This window comes from Struthio camelus, chromosome 3 (assembly GCF_040807025.1).
Source record: "Struthio camelus isolate bStrCam1 chromosome 3, bStrCam1.hap1, whole genome shotgun sequence".
Classification (NCBI taxonomy): Eukaryota; Metazoa; Chordata; class Aves; order Struthioniformes; family Struthionidae; genus Struthio; species Struthio camelus.
The window spans coordinates 115476506-115504411 of NC_090944.1; the positions used below are offsets into that span (position 1 = coordinate 115476506).

Below are 27906 nucleotides of genomic sequence, written 5' to 3' on the forward strand. Positions count from 1 at the left end.
CGCGCCCCCGCGGCCGGTACGCGGCGCCTCGCAACGGCCGGCGAGCGCGCGCCGCTCACCTGCCCGGCCCGGCCCCGCCCCGCCGCCGCCGCCGCAGGAGCCCCCTGCCCCGCGGCAGCGCCCGCGCCGGGAGCCGCCGCTGCACCCAGCCCCTTCCGGGCGCCGCCCCGCTGCCCCTTCCCCCGAGAGGCGTCAGCCCCCGCGGCGCGGCGCGGCGCGGTTCTCTGCTTCTTCCCCGCCGGCCCCGTTCCGCGACCGGCTCGCGTCGTTTTGGCCCGCGCGGGCCCCCTCCTCCAGGTGCTGTGGCGTTGCCATGGCGTTTTCCGCTGCGGCCGGGGAGGCGGCGCGGCCTGGCCGGGCCTGAGTGACGGGGAGCCCGCGGGGCCGCAGCCTCGCCGCACACCGACCCCGGCCGCGGCCGCAGCGGGCTGCGCGGCCCCGCTGGCCGATCCCCCGCCTCCCCCTTCGCCGCCCGCCGCCGCCGCCGCCGCTTCCCTCGACCCCGAGGCTCCGGCAGCGGCGGGCGGCGGCGGCGGCGGGAGCAGGCAGCGGGAGCAGGCGGCGGGGAAGATGGCGGGGAACGGCGGCAGCTTGGCCGGCGCCGGCAGCGGGGAGATCATCCAGCTCAACGTGGGCGGCACCAGGTGAGCGGGGCTGCGGGGGCGGCGGGCAGCGGCCTTGAGCCCTGCGGGCGCCGCGGGCCGGCTGGCTGGGGAGGCGGGCGCCGGCGGGGCGTGCCGGAGGGCGCTGCGGGGAGCCGCGCTGCGTGCGGCGCTGTCCCCGCCGGAGCCTCCCCAAGGCGGGCGCCGCTCAGCCCGGCCTGGCGGTAGGGCGGCCCGGGAGCTGCTCGGGCCCGGCTGGCCCTCGCCGCGGAGGGCAGCGGTGCCGCCTCGCCTGGGACCGGCCCGCCGCGGCTCCCTGCCCTATACGTGGCTTTGCACGGGTGGTGCTGGGTGGGGTGGGGTGGGGTGGGGGGTGTCCTGAAGAAAAGCTTCACCCTGTAGGGTATATTGCAGGGGTGCTAATACATCGGTGTCTGGAGGCTAGTGTGGGAAGTGTCGGCCAGCCAGCATCGTGTTCCAGCTTGGGTGACTGGGACTTCTAGATATGCAGTAATGTGTCTCACAGGACGTCTCATACGCCTTCTGAGCATACTGCTTGTTCAAGAGGAAAGGATGTTATAGCATGGACGGCTCTGCCGTGCCACCAGATCGGTAGACTTCTAGTGATCAGTCTCCCTAGCTGTCTCAGATGCTAAGGTATTAAAAAGGGCTGATACGATACCGCTCATATCAAACAGAATAATGAAACGTGTTATAAAATGTGTATGTATTACTGAAAGCGTGGAAGAAGAGAAATGTATTTTTTGGCAGGTTGAGACAGAGAACAGTGTGGCAACTTTAGGCAAAATCACTGGCATAAATAGTGCAAGTGTTCCCAACAAAACGCTTAAGGATGAAATCATTCAGATGACAGTAGTTAGTAAAAATGGAGGTTAATGTGTCTTCCTGAGTGTGCAAGCAACCTGAAACCAACTATATACATAGTAAGAATTGTCCTGTCTGTTCTAAGAATTTTCTTGTGTCACACAAAAAGTGGACTTTTTTATAACCAACCTGTGTGCTGCAGCCTTTCTTAAAGGAGAGTGTCGTAAAAGTTGATCCAGAGCGCCTTTGTTATAATAAGACTTTGGAAACCTGGTTTAGCCAGAGAAGCTGCTTGTACCTTGGGTAGGCAAACAGGACTATAATGATGATTTCAGGATAACTTTGACATTGACTTGGACCTAGGTTCATGTAACATTGAATAAGGTACTTCAGCCAACTCTATCTCTGAAATTATAGGCTGGTTCACCTTTTTAGATTTTTGTCAAGTATGGAAGCACAAATTTGGTTCAATCTCAGACCGTGTTTTAAATTGTTCTTATTTGTTAAATACCTCTTGCAGAGAGCAGAGAATTATGTACAGGGACATGAATGAGGGAAGAAATGCATGTCCTCAGAGGACTTGCTTACATAGAGAAGTATGAAGAATAAGGCGGACTAGCAAATGTATGTATCTAATTTTTATTAGAGTACTTGAGTTTCATCTTAGTTTAGTTTCTAATCAACATTACCGCCTTTGGATATAAGGATTAGGAAACGCATGCATTGAGATTTCCCTCTTAATAGGGAAGCAGGTTGCAACAGTACTGCTGTTTCGTGAAAGTTTTGGTTCTTTGCAAGCTAAACTTCCTTTGTAGCGCCTGTCTTCTTGGAAAGATGCATCTGACCTAGATTTTTCAGCTTCCAAAACAAAATGATTCCAAGCTAAGAGCTGAGATAGCAGTGAATGATCTGGACAATAAATGGGGCAGCGTGGGATATTGTACACGTTTCCTTTCTCCTTAGTTCCTTTTACCCATGTTAGAAACTTGAAACTCTTAATTTTGTTTGGAGATCTGAGTGAGAAGTGGGGAAATTAGCACTTGTATCAGTCTGTGATAGCAGTTGTACTTGTGAGGATGTAGTACAGAGGACCCTGGCTGACTAGACTTTCCGTGGTTCTGAAACAAGGTTCCTGTTGCTCCAGGTGAGTTGCCAGAGCATCGCTGCTCTGTGTGATCGCCCCAGAATGAACCTTTGCTAACAGTTTGTAGCATCAGCTTCCTTACTTTCCTTGGCTGGGAACAGAAGCCTCTTGTGAGCTGGTCACAGAAATAACTGTAACAGACTTGACAGTGAATTCTCTCGACCCTTTACCTCCCTCTAGTTAACTCTCTACAAGGGCAACAGAGTATGAAAATGGTTGTTTTATAACCAATGCTTAAGTGTGTCCCTCTCCAGTCTTTATTTTCTTTGAAATAACTATGTAGGCTGCCACATGCTTCAATGTATTTGAGGTTATTGCACTCAGTTTGCCAAATTTTCTTAGAGTGATGTTTATCTGACCACTGCATGCTTACCTGCATGGTGCTGCACATACAGTTGCAGGTGTAATGTTGGTATCCAGGCTTCCTGCTGAGTCCTAGAAAGGAATACTCCATCTTATTGTTTATGCAGATTAATGTTAAATATATTAAAAATTTTGAAGTCTATGTTAGTATGAGGTATTGCTCACTAAGCTAGTATCATAGTGCAAGGATTGTCTTCTATTTGTGATTTAGTGCTGTCTAAAACTGTTGACTTTACAAAGCAATAAAATTTCAAGGAAAGGAATGTGGAATCAATTGAAAAAAAAAAATATATATATATATTTCTGTCTTCCTAATTGCGTGGCTTGTTCTTCTGGAGCATCTTCTAGTCCTGAATGTTTTGCCATTAAGTTCTTTAAGCCACTAGGAAATTCTAGAGTAGAACCTAGCTGGTCAGAAAAACAGCAAAACTTCAAAAACTTGTGAATAGTTGACTGTCACTCGTGCTTAAATGCAAACATGCCTCTGGGTCAGAAATTCAGTACATTGAGAAGTTAATAACATTGAGCCCTTGAACATTAAACTTTTGTTCAAAGATCCTGAATGTGATTATGGTCATATCAGACTTGTTGCTTCCAAATGAATTTAATACTTGTCATTCAGTTTTATGGATAATGTCAGTTAGCTGTGGTTGTAGTGCTTTGTCCATGTTTTTTTTCCTGTACAAACCTTCCTGGGAAACTGTGCATGATTTGAATTTTTTTTATAAAAATACAAAAAGTGTCAAAATATTGAAAAATAAGCGATCACACAATCAAAGTCTTCAGCTCATGAAGAGTTTTTAAAGGGCCAACTGGTGGTTCTCAGTTACAGGCAGTGTAATCTTTGACATTAATCTTTGGCAATTTTATGTAACTAATTTTTGTTTCTTGCTTTCTCTTATGCATAAGTTATAACATGTTAAGTGAACCATCTTACTCTTAAAATAGAGAAGGAAAATGAACTGTATTACTGATGTAGAAGCTATGTCCTAGCAAAACCACAAGTGAGAAATTGGACTTAGAAGAGACTTTGCATTTAAATAGCAAACTGTTTTCATTCTTTTTTGGTAGCAAAGACTGCGTGCATATTTGTGCTCAGAATGCTGATACAGTAGATTTTCTGTTAAGAACAGATTTGGCATTGTTATGCTTACAGTGAGCTGCTGCACAATCCTTACAGTGAGCTGCTGCACAATGCTTACAGTGAGCTGCTGCACAATAGATGTTTTGTGCAGCGTGGTAGTTCCGTACAACTTTTGTGTTTCTGTTTATTATGGTGGTATAAAGTAGTGCTTCTTGTTTTTGTGTTTTTTTTCCCCACCCCAAAAGTGGGAAGTACAGGCACTGAAAATTAGATGAACTATGATTAAGTTGACTTACATTACTAAATATTGTTTTTTATAATGAATTCCTGCACTATGTGGAAGATTTTTGTGGAATTTTACCTTTGCATTTCCTTATTGTGACTTCTTCGTTAATGCAAAATAGAAAGTTTCTTAGTCGTGATGCCACTAAGAGAGTACATACAGTCAGAAAGCCAGTGCTGAGCATGAGTTCATTTTCAAAGCTGCTAATATAGTAGTCGTCTTTCATGTTAAGTCAAAAATGGAATGAGTAGAAGCGAGTTCATAGTTATTTATTGGGTAGAACGCTATCAGGCGTTATAAATTACTGTAATTTGTATTATCTCATACTATCATATCATTCAAAGTAAATATTCTTACTTATCACATCACTCATAGTAAATATTCTTTTGGGCCCTAAGAGGCCCCAAATAGTAAAACTGTAGATAATTAGAGTTATTGTAAAATACTAACTCAAGGCTTATTGTAGTCTTTTGCAGTGTGCTGTTTAGCGCACTGGAGTCCTAAATTAGGATAACATGCAGTTTATGACAGATGTAGGGCATGACTGATAAACTTACATTTTAGTATTTCTCTTTTTTTCAACTTTAATCTTGACAAAATAGGAGAACCACAGAGGATAGGATGTTTGGGACAGTGCCTTACAAACATAATGAATGATGCTTTTGGGGTCCGTGGATACCCATGCTTCATGGTTAAAAATCATCCGTGCAAAGGAGCTGCAGTCTCTTAGACTTTGTACAGGCAGTTGAACTATCTGAAACTTTCCAAAACCATTTGATACCAAGTGTGTAGGGCATATCAAAGAGTTTTGATAAAGCTTAACTTCTTCCCAATTTTATAGCTGATTCTTAACTTGTAACTTTGGTCCTCTAGGTTCAGCACTTCAAGACAAACACTGATGTGGATTCCAGACTCCTTTTTTTCCAGGTATTTGTAACATTTCTTCACATTAGGCAGAGACAAATAACAATGACTCTCAATTCTTAATCTGTTCCTTAAGCAATGGGTTCTTTTTCCCCATATCAACCAATGGAACAAATTCTTTGAAATAACGGTCATCCAAAAGGCATCTTCTGTCTTCAGTGATGTTATGGAAAGTTCACCTGAAGAGTTGTCATTTTTTAGATGGAGTGCCACGGAAATAAGACTCTAAATATGTAGTAAAGCGAGACACCACTGATACTTTATTATTACATTGCCACTTTTTATCTTAATGCAGTGCTACATAGTAACACTGATTTTGGCTTTTTCTGAATTATTGCTGTACCCTGAGTTGACTCAAAGTTTTGAGGGTTTCAGCTTGTGATACCGGAGCCTTTGGATTATTGTATCTCTTTCTGGTAACTTTTATGTCACTTCTATTACTGCTTCTGTAGGTAGTGATGCTTACTGTCTGTACCGTAGCAATTTCATGCAGTACCCCTACAGTCACAGATAATCCCAAACAAATAAAAGGAAAGTTAAAGCCTGGCTGCTGGCTATGCTTCCTTACATTTAATTTTTGTACTCTAGATTTCTTTGCCAGTAAAGCCTGGCAGCTGACATGGGTACACAGCTTCATCTTTTGCTGTTATACTGAAATGTTCAGGTAGGTGGAGTGCCAGGGAGATGTAACCTTCTGTGAGGTATGGAAGAAAAAGCACAAGGAAAAGTCCTTTGCTATTCCCTAGTCTCTCAGCACTAAGTAGGCTATCCAAGCAAATTGTTCTGAAAGTCATTTAATACTTAGTCAAAGACATACTGTTGAAAAATCACGTTATTGTGATCCAGAGTCAGATGGAGTCTTGAAGTAAAATTGTTGACCTTTTCCTTAGTGCATTTGCTTGTCTCTGTGAAATTAGGTTTTGGTATTTTATGTTGCACTGATGTGGAGCGAGAGCACTTTGTTCTGCTGAGAGAGAAGTTTTGAAATAAAATAGTGTGAAAAATCACCCATCCCATTCCTGGCCAGTAAATCCTTACAGAAAGCATCCTTTTTACTTCGCCAGCTTTTACTAGTTTGTTAGATTTTAACCAACTGTGCAGCCCTCTGGGTACCTGGGAAGACTTCTCCCTCCCTTCAGGCCAGGCCCTGTGTCTGTTTCCTTCAGGAATCTGAAGGTCCTTATGGTGCAGGTCTTACCCTTTCCTTAAGTGAGCATGCACAGCTCCTCTGTTCAGGAAAATTCTCCCCTACTACCAGCTTTTTGTCTCACCGAGGCAGTTTTCATCTCCACTTAGCTACACAGTTCTACCAAAATGAGGCATACAGTACACAAGTAGAGCAAACTGAGTGACTGAAAGCATTGCTATCTTGTATTGGTGTTCCTGTGACTTAGTACTTCTCTACGTGACATCTAACTAAGATTTCCAATGTTCTAGTTTGCTGAGTGGAAGAATTTCAACACTGAAGGACGAAACTGGTGCTGTGAGTAATAAACGTACTGATAAATCATTAAATGAATGTTTGTTTCCAGTTAGGTTCTCTCCTAAAGAACACTAACTGTGGGTGCTAATTCCTGTTACCAGAGGTCTACTGCCTGAGTCAGCTATATAGCAGCTAAAAGCATGGTAGACAAATGGCCAAGTGAATGAAAAATACTCACATTCCTAGCTTTTAAAAATTTACTTTGGCTTTTGCCAGTATCTTCACTACCGCTGTTATATTACACAACTGCTAACAGTGGTATTGCAGAAGTCTACATTTAAAACTCCAATAGCACCATCCCTGCTTCAGAGTCTATGTTCAGTGGGACTTCACCTAACCCTTTTTGCCTATTTGGGCACTTCCCATTTCAACAGGAGGAAAATATGGAACTTTAAAACCGTTTTAAAATGTCACTGTGTATTTTCAAATTTCTTCTGCTGCAAAGAGTGCCTATTCAGTACAAAATACGCTATCCTCTGATAATTTCAGAGCTTGGCTGCCAAAGTGTTCATGCTATTGTGTAGGAAAATTATTGTTTGGGACGACTTAATTTGTTTATGCCTCTGTGTATGTACTTAAAATATCAAAGTCGTATTTTCTTTGTTCCTCCTGAAGAGGTGGATACTTTTGGTTAGGACAGAATAAGGGTCTCACAGGCATAACTACTTGTGTGTCATGTTGCCAAAATCTGGACTCTATGCTTTCGTGAAAGTCAGTGACATCTCTGGATTTATTGGTTCTTAAGTTCACTCTAAGATAAGTGAAATGGGGATAACGTGCATGTTTTTGTGCTCGTTCTATGCTATTTAGAGATGGTGACTATGCTTCTTTTAAAAAAGCAAAAATGCCAGTTTCTGAATCACAGAGAGAGGAGTAGTTTTCATTTGGTAGATATTGTATAAGTAGGTGAGCAGTTTTGATGTGTAAGTGTAGCTGTTTTGATTTTGTTGACAAATATATGTATATATAGGTATATAAAAATAATACATATGGTGTGTATTTATATATATTTATGTATCTCTATATATATGGTGTGTGTATTTTATATATATAAAAGTATGTGTATATATAAAGGTGGACGTTTCCGTATGTGTGTGTATGATATTCCTAAAAGGGAAGCTTTAGTTAAAACGCTGTTGTTGAACGATAGTAAGGCACCCAAATACTTTCCTAAAAGCATAGTGGTAGTTGGAATGATAGTTGTCTTGATCAAAAAATTAAGTTGACCTATCTTGAGGTCTTATATTACACTTGGGCATTTTGAGCACATTACAGAAAGATCAGTCGCAGTATCCGTTGACCTTCGTGGAGTCTTTAGTACTTACATAATGCAGTTCTGAAAACAAATGTTATCTGTTTGCAGAAGTGGTTATATGTAAGAAAGCTGTAATACTGGATGGCAGAAGAATAAGAGCAAAGGGGTTGTCTCAATACTTTGGGTTTTGTCTGCTGACTGCCTCAACTTCTGCTCTTCTTTCCTATGCTTAGTACAGAACTGTATTTTAGTTTATAGTTGTCCTATAATAATACTAAAAGTACAGCATTTGTTTCTTTACAGATATTTATTGATAGAGATCCAGCAGCATTTGCACCCATTTTAAATTTTCTTCGCACAAAGGAGTTAGACTTACGGTAAGAAGCTCCGATTGTTTTAAATGAAGATTAATTTGATCAGATGCATTAGGGAACTTTATAAAATTGCAATTGTTTGGTTCTACTCAGTTACTTGGATGCCTAATATATGACTGACCTACCTGGTAGATCTAAGCCCATGTCTTAAAGATGTTTATGATGTGGTAAAGGCAGAAACGCTGCCATTATATTTTAATTGTTAGTGGATTCTTGTAATTTAAACCACTTCTGGCAATGCATTTCTTCATTGTTTTTGTATCCTTATTTTAATTAAAGATAACTAATGTTAAGATCACTTTGAAATCTTATAAGCATCAACTTGTTCAAGAAGTCTGATAGTGATTCTAAACCATCAGCTTGAGTGTCTTAGTTATATGTAAGCATTTATATTCAAGGTATTATCTAACTATATCCTTGACTCTTTTTTCTTTGTTTTCTTCCCTAGGGGAGTGAGCATTAATGTTCTCAGGCATGAAGCTGAATTCTATGGAATCACTCCTTTAGGTAGGTAAATTATTTTTATGTGAGGTCGTCTATTTGATGCAACTGAAATGACTCACAAGTTTTGGGCAGCAGTGACCCTGAGGACTTTCAAACTTATTGATACATAAGGCTATTTGAAATAACATAATGTCTCTGGGAAACTAAAGCTATAGTCATATCTACTTTTCCCCCCTCAGTAAGAAGGCTGCTTCTATGTGAAGAACTGGAACGCTCATCTTGTGGCAGCGTCCTCTTCCATGGCTACCTGCCTCCTCCAGGTATTTTTGTATTCTGACTCTGACGTTGCTTCCAATCGCTTACTGCTTTATTCTGTGGGGGTGACGGGCCAAAGTATTTGTTTTAGCTGTCAAACTGTCCAGAGAAGGCTTTCCTATTGAAAACTTAAGCTATCCCGCAATTTGAATTGGACGTGATTCTGATTCCAGAACAAGACTTATGTCTGTGTACTGTATGAAATGGCATATTTAGAGTACTAGATGGAAGTACTAGGTTAATACCAAACAAATTGTTATTGGTATTACCCCAGACTACAGATTCTTGAGTACATTTCAGTTGAATGTTATCAACATGGAGGGCTTTTTCCTTTCTAAAGATACAGTTACTTGAGATGCTCTATGTCATGTCAGTAGATGACATATTGGCACAAATGAGTGCTCCCTAACAATGAGTGTATGTTAGGTACTTACTGCTGTTTAGCGATGAACGCAATTTGTGTCTTAACCTGAAGACTGGGTGAAAATTAGCCAATATTTGACAAGTTTTCCTGAGACAGTTCTTCAAGCTAGTTGTGTATGTGAAGGGTAGGGAGCAAGAGCATTTTTTATTTCAGTAGGGCTTAGTTTTTGTAGCAGCTGAATTGGACTTTGGATGCAAATGCACAAATATACATTGAAAATGAGCAAGTATCTATTATACTGCTAAAGTTTATGGAGTGGGACAAAACATCCCTCTCTTCTTTTGCAGGCATTCCCAATCGCAAAATAAATAATACTGCTGGGCTACCGGCTGATGTTAGAACTGGTCAAAACTGCTCCGAGAATGAGATTCGTGGAGGTGGTGTCCAACCTACCCTAACTGGTACTGGGGAAGGTACAGTCAGACTAGGTGAGGAATGTCAGTTTTAAAACCCAAACAAACAGCAAAGATTGTTTCCATTAGGAAGTAAAAACTGAATGGCTATTTCTGGTTTCTGTCTGTTCTACGTTTACTTGATCTTAAATTGTTGAATTTAAGTTAAACGCTCTTCCATATACAGTATTTAAGACTCACTGCTGCACAGTCAAGACATTTGCCTGAAGGAACGACAGATGAAAGTTCTTCATGCAGGCTGAGTATGGCCATTACATGAATGCCCTACACTGTACTGGAAGCCAAGAGAAAAAACAACTAGGCCAGAGTCTCTTGGGTCTTAGAAGTTCAGAACCATGAACCTCCTTCCTGCTCTTGTACCTCATCCTTGCTAATGGTACATTGCTTGCCCTGCAGGAGTCAAGATTCTTCAGGACAAAGCTAGCCTTCAGTTGTTTGACTATGTAGAGTATTTTCCATATAAAATACATACAAACTGTAAACAAGATAGGTTTGGATTTGGTCATTTCCCACCTTTCGACTCTGCAAACAAAACGATGGGCAGTTGTGGAGAAAGTGAGATAGGAGGTGCATTCTTTAAGACTCAGTTCTTTAGTATATCAAGGTATACCAGTATATCAGCCTGGGGAACTGCCATGAACACTGACTTCCAGCACCATCCAACAGTTCTGCCAAACCTAATTCAGCTATAGATCAGAAACAAGCATGCTCCTCCTAGATATTAAATGGAGAAATTATAGGTATTCTGAAATATTGTAAATGTTTTGTTCTAGACTGTTTAATTAATAATACAGGATTGCACAAACTATTTAGAAAGAACTCTCATGAAAGAGGGCATTATTTCTTATTTGATAATAAGCCACACATTTTTTTTTTCTTTTTTACAAATTTGGTTGTTTTCTTAAACTATCAGCATAGGCTTGCCTCTTTCTACTTAGGAACACTTTCAATTTTAGTGACTAAGATTAAATGTCTTCTTTCTATGTCAGAAGCCATAATAGTTGTAAGGATTATGAGGAGTATTGCCAGTTAGAGAATGAAAAGCTTCTCAAGGAACTTTTTCAGCAGATTCAAAGTTTCTGTTGAATATCTCAGTAGAAAGCTCTATGCTGTTTTGGATGTCTGTCCTCATCTTCTCTCTAATACCCATCACTTGACTGACTTTAGCTGAATTGCTGTTTTTAGGATTCCCTGTGGACCCACGGAAAGTTCTGATAGTAGCTGGCCACCACAACTGGATAGTAGCTGCATATGCCCATTTTGCTGTTTGCTACAGGTATGAACATGGTTGCTTTTCTTGTTGCAGAAATCTGACAAAACTAGGATAAACGTCTCGTTAAGACTTGTTGGATCGTAGCAAATTGGTTTACTCTGACTTGACAGTAGATCATATGCTTTCAGTATGCTACAGATATGAATTGCCATGCTTGCACATGTAAACAAACTGTTTGATAGCTTAAGTTTTACTACTTTGATGTCAATTTCTGATGTTGTTGCAAGCTAAATTGGTAAAATAATGGATTTTCATGAAGTGTTACTAGTTTTATTTTACCACAAAAACTTTTTACCTGGAAACAACCATTCTCTCCCCCACAAAAGCCTGATATTTGATTTAACGGGCAAATGGTATCTGTTTTAAAGCAGGCCTGAGGGTTATTTCTGAAAGATTCGTTTGAAAAGTTCCTCCTACTACATGGATTTGAAAACATATTGCAGTCCTGCTCTTAAGTCACTTCTGCATGCTGCATGGCTAGAACACAGCACTGGTACTTCAGCTAGGATGAAATGCTGAAGTGAAAAAATAGCAAAAATGGCAAAAATTTGATATAAATATATAAATAATATATACATATATAAAAATATAAAACTGGAATTTCAAACCTCATGTTTTGTAGCTTAGCCTGTAAAACTGGAACATCCACCTTGGGTCAGACTGGGAATGGGCAGTCTGTTTCTGAATCTCTAATCTTTGCTCCTTGTTTCCTCCGTGCCCTTCGTCCTTCCAGAATCAAAGAGTCTTCTGGGTGGCAGCAGGTGTTCACGAGTCCCTATCTGGACTGGACAATTGAGCGAGTGGCTCTCAATGCTAAGGTAGTTGGAGGGCCTCACGGAGACAAGGATAAGATGGTTGCAGTTGCCTCGGAGAGTAGCATAATATTGTGGAGCATTCAAGATGGTGGTAGCGGCAGTGAAATTGGTAAGTATAATTGCCTGGTTTTGTTTGGTTTGGTTTATTTTACTTTCTTTAATAGAAAGAAGTCCATTAATTTTATTTTGAGGAGTGCATGGTCAGTAACGTTCAGTAAGCCCTTTCACAAAGGCACAAAGCAGGATGCAGTACAGCAAGATATTAGAGCGCATTACCTTTTTTCTGTGCCATACTGGAGGAATCCTTTTTTCTCAAAGTCAAAAAGAGTGATAATAAAGCGGTCCCTTTGCTGGGCAGAGACTAGCTAACACTTACTACTCAGTTCAGTTTGAGGTTTTTGGGTGAAGAAGCGAATTAGGTTTAAACTTGTTGCTGGACTTGCATTCAAACCTAGGCACAAGGGAACTAAACTTCTGACATGTCAAGCTACAGATATTAAGCAGTTCTCCTTTTGCCTTGCCTTTGTCTTATTAAAGCCATATTTTACATGGAGACGATAAGATTTCAGTTTCTGTCAAATGTAGTTCATAAATGGAATTTGGAAGAGGATAATTTATTCTTTTTATAACTTGGGTGACTAGGTAGGGAAAAAGCATACTCTACTGCCATAAGTCCAAAGGAATTACATACAGCTTATACTTCTTGGCACTGAAGGACAGATAATAAGAAAGGCTTTAAAACAGTAAGACGAGATTTTCAGAAGTAAATGTTCCTCGGTACTGATCTGACTGTTTTATCTGACTCACTGATGCTCAAATACAGGGCAATTTGGGAGGCAGTGAAGGGGATGATATTAGGAACTTCCTCTAGTCTCAGCCCTGTTGTTTTGAGTGCTGCCATTATGCTAGTAACAGTCTGTTTTCTCTGGCAGCAGATACTGTGATCAGATGCTAAATAAGCTTAGTATGAAGTGTGATGGCAATTTTCTTATGCAGACACTTCTCTGAAACTGACTGCTGAGTTAATTGGTTTTTAGATATATCTACATACTTGAAGCAGTAAGAATTAATGTGGTCATTAATTAAAGTCAAAATGACCAAATTTAAGTTTTGATACATTTGCCTTTACTTTAAAGGAAGAGTTTACTTTAAAGATGCTCAGGCAATTTCCAGTTTTGTTAATGACTGTTGCTTCTCTTTGTCTTGGAATGAATGGAAGCACTAAGTTGGATACGAAGAAGGGGAAAGGCAAAGGTTTTGCAAGAGATCATGCAGCTGAGTACTGGCCTTTTTTACTCATGATTCATAGGGTTCTTGTATGTAATCGTAATCAGCAAAACAGAAAAGGATGCTCCATGTTTTTTTTTTTTTTTTAAAAAAAAAAGAAATGCGTGGCTAAGTTGAACGTGAAATCTCTGTTAAGCATGGAGTAAATGTTCTGCCTAAGGAGCCTTTTCTTCTTGTATGCTCCCTTTGACCAAATCTTACACTAATAGGCAGGGAAGAGTTAGCATGACAGCTGTACTGCTTTAGTAGCTATTGCTTTAAGCACTATGCTATTCCGTTCCTCCTGCAGCAGCAGCATTTTCTGGCTTGACTTCACTGCTTGTGTTGTCTCAGGATTTGCAATAAGACATATGAAGCAAAATACCTGAATTTTGGAAATCAAGTATAAAGATTTGCAAAACATAAGCAAAACGGCAACACCGTAAGGTTCTGACAACTCATACTATGACTAAATATGTGGCAACAAACTTAGTGAAGCAGTTTTACTAAATGGGCTGTACTGCACTGAAGTGGCTTTGTGAAACAAAGTAAATGCCATTCAGTCTCTGTGGGAAAAAAATGTGCCTAAAGAATTGAATCTTTAATCTGACTAATATTATCCAGAATGTACTTTTCCTGTTGTGGGTTAAATAGGTCATGTTGCTTGGTTTAACAGATTAAAATATACGTATATTTTTAACAGTAGTAACTGAAACATAGTTTTCTGTTTTTCTTGTTGTAGCAAATGCTTGCAGTCCTGCTTTGGGTTAGAGATCTAGTACGTTGCTATCCTTATGAAAGAAACTACTTGTTCCAAACAGTCTTTGGAGCCTGGCGACAGCATCCTCAGAAAATTGTGAGGGCTGGCATCTTCGTTATGGAGCTCTCCCAGAGTGCTCTCTTTCCTTTCAATATTACTTACATAAGACACTGCTGCTGGATTGCTGCTGTAAGCAGTATTTTACTGAGAGGGGCCCTTAAGACAGGAGCCTGTCATTACATGTAGCGTTGTCTCCCCTGTGGGTGGGTCTCAAGATTGTTGAGCCTAAGCAGGACTGACACTTGAAATTCCTCCAGACCATTCAAGCTGTCTTCCTTGATTTCCTTGAACCTCATCCTTCTCTGGAGTAATCAATTCTAGTTGTTTCTGTGGATTTTTTTATTATTGCCTTTTTATGTGCCCTGTACTACTGAATCTTATGTGCATCAGATGATTGTTTTGTGCCCTGGAAAACAGCTTAGCATCTTAATTAAAACATAAGTATGCACTGAGGTTCCCTCTTGGGGTGTAACAGAGGGCTGCCCCTTGGTTGGGAACAGCACCAGTTAAGAGTGCATTAGTGGGGAGTGATATAAGTATGTCGAGTGAGGTAGTGTGGAGTAAGAAACTTGTGAGTGAAACTTGGTGATGTAATGTATCCCTCATAGTTATGACTTTTACAGCTAAAGAAGATGGGCGGGTACTTTCCAGCCATTAAAACTTAGTTTGGAATTACAAGCTGAATTACTTACAGAGGCTGCTTACAAGACTTTGTAGCTGCCAGGCTTGGAAATGATCTCTAAAACCTCTTTAGTTTGATGTAACTTTTAAGTAACATCGTACAAAATAAAGTATGCTATCCAAGTTTGCAGCTCAATAAAAATAATCGTATTGGACCTGTGATAAGACTGGGAAGCTCCAAAGAGAAAGATCAGGTTCCTTGGGAAGGTAATATATGGGCATCAGTAAACATACCCATTCCAGTTGCAGTTTGTATAATGAGCAGAGGCTATCCTTGCTCTGGAGTGCCTCCTCCGAATTGTGCCCAGCTGCTAGCACCCTACTGTTCCAGGTGTCTAGCTGCTCAGTAAGCAGGACTTATTTTTGCTTTGTTTTTATTGCCAAAAGTCGTAATACTTTAGAAGCTAGTAAGCATACCAGCGCTGCTAAACCTCATGGTGAAATGGTTACAAATCTAAAGAATTTATTTGTAAGATTACAGTGAAAGTTGTAAGCTAATGATTGCCCTTCCCCTCCCCATCTTCACACCCTCTCCATAGTTAAATAATAGATTCTCAGCCTTACTTGCAGTTCTCTTGATCAAATAATGAAGATATTTGGTGAAAGATAGGAGGGAGTGGTTAGCATTGGTTTCTTGACATTTAGGAGCCTTTCTGAGATGTGGAAAAGCTGAGATGTTAGGGTCTATAATCATCAATGCCTGTCATATTTTGCAGTGTTTTGATTTTTATCAGGTGAAATGTTCTTGATATCCCATTTGCTCTATTTAGAAGGCCAGCTTTTGCTGGTGAGTCTTATGTTCCAGATACTGAATAGCATGTGGTGACTGGTGAAACTATACGGATTTAACTTTTAATAGCCTGTACTCTCTGCTCATGAACTGTAACCAAACTTAAAGATCTGTAGATGACATGTAACAGAAGGAAAGAAAGAAATAGGCTTTTGAAGGCTACTTATTTTTCCAGCTCTGATGCAGATGTTCAAATATTTCTGCTAAAAGAGAAATTTAAATGTATTCAACTATTATAGCATCAGGATAATTTAATCTTTTCTCTCGAATAGGGATGAGACCTTGTAGCCTTCTTTAATTTCTAAAATATGTTTTAAGACTGTACCTATTTGACTATACTTTAAAAAAAACGAATAGGAGCTTGTAATACATTAAAAGGTAATTGAAAATTAGTGTGGCACAAATTGTCTAGCAAAAACCATGAAATTACTGCTTCTTAAATGACACTTCATAGTCATAGATAAATAAAAACAAGTTAACCTACTTAATGTAATAGGGTATTTTTTTTATGCCTTAAGATGTATAAAGCCATTTGAGACTTTGGATTACAAGTGGCTATAGAAAAACAAAGCATATTTTGCATAAGCTCTTCTTCTTTCCCTTGCCTCCTTTTTCTTCCCCAGTAGATGGATTTTTATCAACAGAGATGACATCATGCTTGGGTTTAATTTAATGGAATCCAGTTTTCCCCGTGCATGGTATATCATCTAGTACACTGGGAACCCACTTCTGGCTGTTCATTACCTGCTAGAATAATAAATGTGACAAATGATAATAGTGGAGAGATTCCATTGTTACTGTTTTTTTCCTCTTTATTTTAGATGAGCTTCACAGACTCTTCATTTTTTGTAGGAGTGTTCAGTCTTGGAGTCCCTGTAGATGCCCTCTTCTTCATTGGCAACCAGTTGGTGGCTACTAGCCATACAGGGAAAGTGGGAGTGTGGAATGCTGTGACTCAACACTGGCAGGTGTGTTCAGTTCAGACACTTTTATTTCTGCATCAGTTCTAATACGCTGACATGTCTTTCTGGTAAAAAGAGAATAAAAGAATATGTGTGAAATACTTTGTTTTCGGTCCTGACCTGTGTTATGAAGTCTGCCACCTCGGTGGCAGAGTACTGTGCCTGTGAGTAGAATGTTGTTGAATTGTTTGGTGATACTACCAAGCATGCTTTCTAGGCTTTTTATTTAAAAGGACATGGTGCACTTTGGAGTAATAAATGTTATCTGTGAGTATATTTAAACTTCCTTTTGCAGTACTAAATTTGTAAAAATTCACTAGAAACATAATAGAAAATTTGTGGGGAATATATGTAAGCATTTTCTTCACCTTCTGGAGGAAAAAACATATTAAAAAGGGAGTCTTATAGCTGGGATCTCAAAAGGTATTTTACAATAGGAGACTCTCCTGCAGCAGAAATATACATGGTGCTTGAAAGATTCATGTCTTGCATCTGGATGCTTTTGGCTGCACTGACTTTATTGCTGTTGTTAAGATGCATATTAAATAGACGGATCCTTGGAATCTGTGTGAGCCTGAGAAAGGAGTTGAGCGTTCATGTGACTAACAAAGCCTGTAACACGGCCAGATGTACATCTTTGTGGCACAAAAAGACTGGATGCAATAAAAAATGCAAAAATTGCCTTGCAAATCTCAAGAGGCAGAACTGACCTGGGGCTGACTCCCGTGTCTGTCACAATGTTTCCTGAATAAGTTTTGATTCAACTCTTAAGTGACAGTACTGCTAACAAATAACACGGATAATAAGGATGGGATAGTGCTGCTTCTGCAGCAGACACAGGCATGTTAAGTTGGTCTCAAATAAACAAAACATTTTTCTACAGACCTATTGAAGCCTTGCAAAATATTCTGTTAGGAAACAATTTAATGCTATGTGACAAGTTAGAATTTGATATGTGCTAAAGGAGCAAGTTATAAAGATTAAAAACTATTGTCCCATTCATCTGCCTTTGTTTCCAGGTGGAGGCACAGAAAGCTTTCCAGTCACAGTAACTGTTCCTCAGTTCAATTGACTGTTCCTGCGGTGGTGAAAGCAATTCTTATTGAAGAGTAGAAAATATTTAGAAGTGGGCATATACTGCAAGATGTCACAAAATAAGTTTCTTCAGGGGAAGGGAATAGTTCCTTTTAAAGAAAAGTTTCAGGCTGTCGTCTTTGCAACAGGCTCTTTTGTTTATATTAGCAAGGAGGGCCTATATGAAAATGGGGTTTTCTCATCTCCCTTTAGAACAAATTCTTCTTGGAGAAGAACCCCATAAAAATACTTAAGTGGCGGGGTTGTACCTCTGATCTTCAACTGCCTGATAAGAATGCCTGATATTTGTGTAAGTACTTGCTATGAGTTACTCATAGCTTTGGGCTTTGAACGTAACCATACTTGTTGCAGTGAGAGAGGCTTTGAAGAGCAGAGCGTGCTGATGCGCCATTCAGACCAAGATCTTGGTTTCATTTCAAGTTTTCTTTCCTGATGCCTTTCTATCTTCTTTCAGAATTGCCTTTTCTAAGTTCTCCTTTATGAAGGCTTATTGTGTGCCAGCTATCCTCCCTTAAGCTGTGTTTTTTGCATTTGACATAATTCATCCTGAGGATATGACTCTGACCTCTGTCTCTAATTAGTTTTGGCATCTCCTTCCCAAGTCTTGTAGATTTGAGCAGACTAGCCAAGGTGGTTTCCCTAGTACTTATTCCTCTGGCAACATTTCAGCGGCATGCAACACAGAGGCTGTGGGTCCTAGATGCGTCAGCAATGAAATATTTAGTATAGGATTGCTTAAAGGAAGCAGAATATTTAGCGTTGCAGAACATGAAGTAATAGAATACAGAAACAACAGAACAGGACAGAAAAACTCTATTTGCTAAGTGAGGATTCTTGCTGTCTGTGTTCTACCAATGATTGTTGTATAGTGTCACTCTGTTTCTTAGTAGAAGGGGAATAGTTCACATCTCAGCAGGTGCTATTTCTGATTCACCTCTGGCATCCTTCAGAAGAAAGGACTCGCCTTGCTTTGTCTGATCTCTCTGACTTGGTCAGTCAATCTCTGCCGTTGGCAGCATTGTAGAACCTCCTGCAGAACATAGGGTTAGTGTTCTTGATGGAAGCTGCTTGGATTCTTAGCCCTCTCTTTGCAGTTACAATGCCATCTGCAAGGGGATTATTGAAGTGGTATATCTGTGGATGGGCTGCTTCTGCCTCCATTAGTTTTATAAGGGTATTGCAGATTGGAGAGCTTCCTTATACAGCTTTGGTCTACAGGCTCACTGCACCCTGATCCAGAGACTTTTAGGTGCTGAGATTTTAGTTGCTTGTACTTCTACTCTTGTCCTACTTTTTAAAGTAGTCTGGAAAAAGAACTTTTGAGACAGAGTTGGATCAGATTGTTTGATATCTCATTTAAGTGAAGTGTTGATTTGACTATGGGAAGAATAGCATATTTGAACAGATCTATCTGAGAAAGAACTACGTAAGAGCATTAAGATTGAGAACAGCAATTGTTTTCAATAGTTGGCAAGGATCTTTCTTCTGGCCATTCAGTTATCAGTTATATGGAGAAATTCCAAGTGTTTTCCAAGAACAATTTATTTTTAGCATTGGCTCTGTGCTGCATTTTTGCTGAAACTAAGAAAGAAGGGCAAGTGCCTCCTTTCTTTTTTCTTTCTGAAGATATGCAGAAACTATTTTCCTTTTGCAGCCTTCTTTTTAAGGCTGAGCTGTAAGTTTAGAGAATGTTTTGAAAGCTTATAAACTATCTTTAAATCAGGAAATGGTGCTGATTTAGAGTAGTAGCTGTTCGGGGAAAAATTTTTCTTCTTGACCAACAGATTCATTGTAGGCATTTTGCAAATGATTTTGCAAATCTCTGAAGCAATCAGAAAGATGCTGCTGGCCAGAGAGAAATGAGAACTTAAGCTAAAATTTCCATGAATTAATATTCAGTGTCCATTAAATGGACAGATTGAAATACACAGAGTTTAGGAAAAAAATGGTATGAGTTTCTGCATGTTCCTAATGCTCTTGATAAAGCGGCTGTTGACTTGTCCTTCTGCTGGGATGAAACAAGAAAGTTGCTTGGGGTTGGAGATTATAGGCAGGATAAGCAAAGCTTTTCCTTTGTCTGAGACCTCTCTTGTCCCCCCTGAGGGAATGAGCGTTCCTTTGGAGCCTAGAGAGCAAAGAGAAGGTATGCTTAATCCCTGACCTTAAGTTGTAGACCAGTAACTGAAATATGACAGGTCTGCCTTTCAATTTACTTGATGTAAATTAACTGTATTGGAAAGGGGAAATCCTAATGGGGTTAGCGAATTTTTTTTTCATCATTATGTATCTGCTAGAGGTTGAGATCTCCTTTAGAGATAGGAGGGGGCCACAAGGAAGAACTGGGAATCAAGGAAGCCTTAGGGAGGCAATGTTTAGTTCCTCTGCACAGCAGCCTCTTAAGAAGTTGCCAGGAAGGGGGAAGCAGGTATAAGACAAAAAGCGCAAAGTACGTTCATTTGAAAAAAGCAGCCTTCCCCTCCTGAAGACGTAGCTTAGTTGCAACTGTTTAGTAAGTTTTTTGCCTCCTCATGGAGAAGGAGCCTCTAGAGCAGTTGTCAGTTGCCCTGGATTGAATGCATGCTTCTGATGGACTCCCTGACTGAAGATTTGGTTTGTTAAAGGAACCATGGATAAGCATCTACCAGCAGTACTTTAAGGATGCCATTGTGTGTGCGTGTGTGCGTCCACAATAGCTTCAGACCAGTACCAAACTCACGTGGTCTTTAACAGAACGTACCCAAAATGTCTGAAAACTGAGGAAGGAGCAACCCAATTTCTTGGATTTTTCTTCTGTTTGCACTAGGTTCAGGACGTTGTCCCTATCACGAGCTATGATACTGCTGGGTCCTTTCTGCTGCTCGGCTGTAACAATGGCTCTATCTATTATATAGGTAAGAAATGGGAGCAGGGCAGAAGGAAAAGGAAGTGGTACTGGGCAGCTCTGCTCCTAAAACACTCTTTAGTCTGGTTGTTCTAAGTCACATCAGAACAACGGTGTCTATTCAGAAAAATAAACGATTGTCTCTTCCCCACAGACATGCAGAAGTTCCCATTACGAATGAAAGACAATGATCTTCTAGTGACAGAATTGTATCATGATCCTTCCAATGATGCTATAACAGCACTCAGTGTCTACCTCACACCCAAAACAAGTCAGTATTGTGTTTTGTTGATGTTTTTTTGAAGCTCAGTGAAGATCAGTTACAGATGTGAGGGTGTTTTTTTCTGTTTTCTGGATGGCCTTTTTCTATTGAAGTATAGTAGGGTTAAAGTGGCCACAAAAGCATTGCACATAAGCCATGCAGTTTTCTGTATTTAATCGTCCTCAAATGAATGGTGAACACTAGGAGCAGCTGTATCCCCTCACATCTGTACATGTGTATAAATAGGTGCATATGCTTTAGATATATGTACATATGTACATCATGCATTATGCATTAATGTATGATATAGTAACATACACTGTACATTAATGCTTGTACATAATGTACATTTGTTGGTTTTACCACTTTTACATAGCATAAGCACTTAGATTATGGCTTGTATTCACTGAAATACTCTGCTCTGAGTTATTGGGGGAGGAAAGAGAACCTTGCCTTGACATCTAACTTTTTCATAATCAATACAATAAAAACCATTTCGATATGCAGCAACACTTACTGAATGATGTTCAACTGTTGTGTCTATGCACTTTTTTGTAACCCATGGTACAGCTATCTTTTAAATTGATCGCCCTCCCCCCCCCCCCCCCAAAAAAAAAAAAATCTTGGAGGAACTGTTTATTCCCATACCTTTATTGAAACCATAGTGACCTTTCTAACCATAGTCATCCCTGTTCTTGCCTTGCTTGCCATTAAGGCAGAAGTAAACCGTGTGTGGCACATATTGACCATGTCACTGTGAAGAGCGCCAAAATATCCTCTTGGAATGTACAACAACATCTTTAAATGACTTTCTTTATGCCTTCCTTTAACCTCCAGGAGGGAGGACAGAATGGAAGGAAAGGCTGTTGTTAAGACAGAGTTGAAGAGCATTAGTATGAAACTGAACAAACTTTTTCAATGATACAACTTGTTCTCAGTTCATGAGGGGAAAAAAGAAGAGTAAATAATGTTTAAAATAAGTACCTGTCTTATTGTGGAAGCTTGGAAGTACTATTCTCTATTGCCTCATTCCCTGTCCCCAGTAAGACAAGCTCTCCCTCCTGAGGGGAACAACTGTATTCTTCCCCGCTGTAGGTGTAAGTGGCAATTGGATTGAGATTGCATATGGCACCAGCTCTGGAGCAGTGAGGGTGATTGTACAGCACCCTGAAACAGTTGGGTCTGGACCTCAGCTCTTTCAGACTTTCACAGTTCATCGAAGTCCTGTTACGAAGATCATGCTCTCGGAGAAACATCTTGTGTCAGGTAAATTTTTTTTTTTCTGCACAAAAGTTTGTATTGGTGGTTCTCCCCTCCTCCTGCCCCTTGAAATGTTTGTATGCGTTGCCTTGTAACTTGCTTTGTTCCCACAGATGATAGAGATGGGTTGGTCAGCGTTTTGGGTGAGATTTGCTTGGATCCTCATTCTTAAAGTGAACACTTCTTAAATCCTTTAGCATTTAAAAGACCTAAGTTTTATTTAAACAGATAGTAGAACAACTAACTTCCTTTTGTGTCTCATTCCAAGGTTGCTGTTAGTGCGGGGGGGGGGGGGGGACCTACACTTCTAAACAAACATATCCCTCCCAAATCCAATTGCTGTGGTCAGGTCCGTTAGGACTTGTCTTGCCTTAATAACCTTTCAGGAGCTTTCTGGGTTACAGCAAAATGTGTCCAGTAGAAATGAAGCCTTCTCATGGCTTCAAAGACTATCTGTGTCTCTGCTTTTCTCTGCAGTCTCCCAGACTTAGCTGTGTTGTCCAGTTCTGTGTTTTGGATAGCGTTTATTGCTCCCATGGAAGGTGTAATCTCCACCCCCTCTAGAAGAATCTGTCTGGCCCAGAAGCTAGGGAAGGAGGAGAGATTTACTTTCTGCTGCTTGCTCCCCCAATTTTTTTTGTAAAGGAACAGAGAACACGATCTGTAATAAGCTGCAAACAAACAGCCCAGAGGCCATCTGTTCCCCTGCAATTTGGAACCCATTTGGGGCTAAACAATTAGTGCCAATGGAAAGGACGCACCTGCATGTAGAAAGCTGAGTAACTGATGAATGAAATAGAAGGGCAGACCTGTGTGATGAGGTTTATGCTTCCAGACTGCTCTTATGGCATGTCTTGTCCTAGCATCTGCACACAGAAAACTGAAGTGTGCTGTAAGCTACTGGTGCTCACGCTCTCAGACCTTAATGTCTGTAGAACATATTGCGTCCCACCTGCCCTGGTTTGTTTCTTGCATTTTTGAGGGAAGAGACAAAAGTGACTAGTAGAAAAAAGGACAGCAACAACAATTCGTAGACTGTTAAGATAATTGTCTGGAGTTGCTAGATGACATGACATTGACTAAATTCTGCTTGCTCACTCAGTCTTCTATTCTATAGAAATCATAGGGAAGCTTATCTTGAAAGTGTTGTCATCCCTTGTAAATGTTATTTACACATCCTTTCTCTTCCTTTCTAGTTTGTGCTGATAACAACCATGTACGGACATGGACTGTAACTCGGTTCCGGGGCATGATTTCAACTCAGCCAGGTTCAACACCTCTTGCATCATTCAAAATCTTGTCCCTGGAGGAAGCAGAGAGTCATGGCAGTTACTGTTCTGGAAATGACATTGGTAGGACATCTCTCAAGTGCTCTGTGCTGGGTCTGTAGCTTCACTGGTCTCATAAAGGTTCAACGGTGAATTTTAACCCAGTAACGCACAAGTCAGCTGAAGCTCTTATATACTGCTCTCCCCTTGAGAAGATGATAGGGATCTGTAAGAGTCAGTTGGCAATATTTACTGCTTAGGCTTTATAAGTTGTGTACACTTAGGTGGGGTTCATTTAAAGGGCTCGTTTCGAAGATGATGAGAAAGAAGGTAAAATTTTGTCCCAGAAGCTATACTTCTTCCTTGAGCAAACTGAAGTAGCTTTTTACTTTTCTTTTAAATAGAGAATGATAGAAAGCACAGGAAACTGCATTGAAGCAGATGACCGTGGCAAGATTTGGGTTTACTGCAAATTCCAGTTAACTGTTCAGCAGCGGTTAAATAATGCACAGTTGAAAAATTTGTAAATGAATTTGAAGTTGTGACAAAGTTTGCCGAGGCCCTCAAACTGCAGAGGCAAATGAAAAAAGAATGCGTATATAGCAAGATACTCAAGGTATGCATTTGATAAATATGGGTACACAGGTACCCACAGGTAGATTCCTTTGCCATCTATCTTTGAGTCTTGCAAATGAACCTTTGATGAATAGGATGCTCAGTGAACACAAGGCAGAGTCAGTAATAGCACAAGAAATCCAATTTGGCTGTTAAACTTCTGGAAGCTGCAAAATAAGGAAGTACTTATTCTTGTTATAAAGGCCTAGTGTAGGGCTTTGTAATGATACAGTATTTTCTGGGTGAAGGTACAGGATACTCAAGAATGGATGTCCTTTAAAACAAACAAACCCAACACACTCTTAAGATTTGTACCCATAGAGGCTTCTAACTATTGGATGGCTTTTTCTAACTATTGTTCTTCTTTGATTCCCTGGGTGTGATGCTTTAAAATTGCAGTGGTCACTCTATGAGTTTGGGTCCTCAGGACTGCATGGGGAAGAGGGCAAGGGAACCAGAACAAACAAACAAACAGTGATCTTTCTTTTCTCTGTAGGACCCTTTGGTGAGCGTGATGATCAACAGGTGTTTATTCAAAAAGTCGTTCCCATCACCAATAAGCTCTTTGTAAGGCTGTCTTCAACTGGGAAGAGGTACTTCCATATTTAGGATTTTAAGGGGGAAAGGAATGGGACTCCTGAGGTGGTTGGGTCTCTCTCCATAGGGGTGCTTGCAGGTGTCTTTAGCAGGCTTCTAGCATGCTTGGCAGCTCTGGCTGAAGTCAGTTTTGTTTGTTGGTGACAGAGCTGTACTTAATCTAGTATAACCTAGAAGCCAAACAGCATTTTGAGAAATGTGGTATCAGAGACGCACTTCATGATGGCTTGTTGGCTGGGCTAACAAAGCAAACATCTGTGTGCTTATACAGAACCTGTACCTCTCAGCCTTTGTACCATGCTAACATTAAATTTAAAAATTAATGCTGAAGTTGGTTGTGGCAGGGGTTATGCTGCTCACAAAGGTAGACAGGGAAGCAGCCTCTTCCTTGCTTCCTTTGCACTTGTTTCCAAAGATATGAGACCCTTAAAGCTGAGAGCCTTAAGTCTCCGAGGTCAGCTATGCAACTGTTTGCTTAGTTTTGCCTTTGCAGTACTCTGCTACATTGCTATAGAGGCAAAGAAAAGTTGCCAAATGTCCACAGTTACTTTTCCTCCTGTTAGGCAGATATCGGAAATGATAGTGCAGCTTTGTTCCATCTCTTGTTCCTATGTCTCTTGCCGAATAACTTTGGATCTGGGAGCAAATATTGATGCCTTAATGCTTGTTGAGTTGATGAAGGGAGCCCTGTGGATTACTGATGTGCTTTTTTTTAACTTCTGTCTTGTTTTTTGTGTGATAGAGCGTTTCATCAGATGACTTATTTTGGGTAAAAAGCGCAATATGGGGGCTGTAAACAGGTAAACTCAGAATACACAAAGCTTTGCTACGGAGTCTGGCTTGGCTGCTTAGTTTTGGGAGTCCTCTCCCCACCACTCCCAAATTCATTTTCTGAAAAATGAGGAAAAGTGATTTGGCGATGGTGATCTGCCATGCCAAGCAATATTGCAGTTCTCGTAGGACAAAAGTCGCCAGTATAGGCACCTTTTTTTTTTTTTTTTTTCCTCCATTCCTTTTATATGGTTAGATGTGCTCATTCTACAGGTTAGTTTCCCAGCATGTCCAGGTTTGCATCCCTCCGCCCCATAGCAAAGGGCTGTTTGCTGTCAGTCTTGTGGCAGCCTTGGATTTCTAAGCACTGTAAACCTGGACATTCACCCTATGGGGCTCAGTAGTAAAAATGCAAGCAAGATGTAGATGAAGGAAAGCTACTGTCTGCAATCAGCTGTGCGCTCAGCAAGCTGGTCATGCAGGGGAAGAAAGATCCTTAACAGGAAGGTTGGCACCTTCTTAGGTGATGAAAATAGTAATGACTTTACTGGCCAAGCTCTGCCAGGGGCAAGTGTTTGGTGACCTGGGGTTTCTCTTCCTGTAGAATCTGTGAGATCCAGGCAGTTGACTGCACTACCATATCGTCATTTACTGTAAGGGAATGTGAAGGATCCAGCAGAATGGGCTCCAGGCCACGCCGCTACCTCTTCACTGGCCATGCAAATGGCAGCATCCAGATGTGGGACCTGACCACAGCTATGGACATGGTTAATAAGAGTGAAGACAAGGGTAAGTTGTGATATGGTGGTGGTTCTGCCCTCACATGTGCACGATCACTGTAAATTGACTTGGGCACTAAGAGCTGTCTCTTTCAGATATTGGAGGTCCCACAGAGGAAGAGCTGCTTAAGTTGCTTGACCAGTGTGACTTGAGTACATCCCGCTGTGCCACACCCAACATTAGTCCTGCCACCTCAGTAGTTCAGCCAAACAGGCTGCGGGAATCTAATTCCAGGTAGGTCATAGAGGGAAGGCATTGGCTGCAGACACCGAAGAGTGTACTCTTCAGATAAGTGAAGACTGGTTTGGTGACCTGATTGGTGCAACTGAGCCCCTGATTCCATGACCTAAGTGTCTTGAACTACACATGCATACACTCCTAGCTCTCTATTGGTTTATACATATGCAGATTAAAGTATCTTAAGAGAGCGTGAAGTGATCTGGAAGCTCTTGTGTGCGAGTTGAGATGAGTATATGGCTGTTCTATGGGGAGTGCCCACTATGAGGAGGGGGCAGGAGCCGAGTATGCAGAAGAACTGGCTGCTCTTCTCCACCTAACCTCTGCTCTCTTTGTTTCTTCTGAAGCCTCCAGTTGCAGCACCAAGAAACAATCCATGAAACAGCCACATATGGTTCTGTGCGACCATACAGAGAAAGCCCCCTGTTGGCAAGAGCAAGGCGGACAGAGAGCTTTCACAGTTACCGGGACTTCCAGGCTTTTAACTTATCCAGCAAAAGTCCAGTAGAAAAGGCAGCTGCTGCAAATGGCAACTCAAACCAGACAGAGGCCAGGAAGGTAACAGCTGAGGGCAACGCAGCTGACAGGAAGGCAGTCCTGACAACAGCACTTGAAGTGCGAGGCGCTGGCATGACAGATGCTGGTGGGTGTTCAGAGGTTCACCGGTTGCCAGAGAATTCTCTGGATCTCAAAAGAAGAGGGCCAGATGAAGAGAGTGAAGCCAAAGCAGAGAACAAAAAGAAAATGGGGTTTGAAGGAGCTGGGTTCCTGGGAAGGAAGAAGGTACCTCTCCTGGCCTCTGCCCCACCAATCCTTGCAGAAGGTGGGCCTGAATTACCAGGAGCTGCTTCTCCATCACCTACGAAGACAGCTGCTTCACCACGTCACCGGAAGAATGACTCATCCTGCCAAGACTATGGCTTGTGAAAATGTGACTGGTTGCAAAGATGAGGTGCGGGTGTCCCCTGGCCAGTAGCAGTCATAACATTGTGTGGTGTGGGTTTCTTCTTGACTGGGTTTTTTTTCTGAAATGTGCAAGGAGGCAGGTTAAGAGAAAGCACCTGGCTGCTGCCAAACTTTTGACAAGTCCTCCACATTATGTATGGCTTTAGGTAATACTCCAAAATGTAGTACGGTACTTGGTCCAAAATACTGTTGTGCAGTCTTGTGTAAACATGGTCAGGCATGTGCTATATGATGTTGTGATTATTTTTGTTTTTGGGGAAGGGATGGTAAAAGAGGAATCCATGGTTGCTTAGTGGAAAATATCTTTTAGAAACAGCCATGCATTGCTCTGCAGAGCTGCTGCTGCCTTGGCTGGATTCTGCCCAATTCACAGGGCTGCCTCTGTAGTCTTGTTTTATGAATGGGATGAATATGGCACCCTTGCTCTGTATGCTGCTGACTGGAATCTGAATTGTTTTGTCCAGATTAAGGAGGAAGCTATTTAAAATAGCATATTATGTTGCCTCTTATTACTAATAAATTGCCAGAGAAGTGTTGCTTGTGCTTTCTGGTATCAGATGGGTTTTGCTGATTGTGACTGAGAGCATGCATAAAAATAATGCTTGATGTAATATACAGAACTGGCAGTCTCTAG

The 27906-nt window shown here is 41.2% G+C and overlaps 1 protein-coding gene across 1 annotated transcript; it reads left to right on the forward strand.

Moving 5' to 3' along the window:
• Window positions 1–511: 511 nt before the first annotated feature.
• On the forward strand, window positions 512–27808 carry KCTD3 (potassium channel tetramerization domain containing 3). The gene is made up of 18 exons (XM_068939837.1): window positions 512–644; window positions 5175–5228; window positions 6663–6708; window positions 8267–8340; window positions 8786–8844; window positions 9021–9101; window positions 9808–9948; window positions 11119–11209; window positions 11940–12130; window positions 16431–16546; window positions 20439–20526; window positions 20671–20787; window positions 21874–22044; window positions 23235–23390; window positions 24418–24514; window positions 25894–26078; window positions 26165–26303; window positions 26654–27808. The coding sequence occupies exons 1-18, from the start codon at window positions 571–573 to the stop codon at window positions 27231–27233; spliced, it is 2460 nt and encodes an 819-aa protein (XP_068795938.1). The 5' UTR covers window positions 512–570; the 3' UTR covers window positions 27234–27808.
• The last annotated feature ends 98 nt before the right edge of the window (window positions 27809–27906 follow it).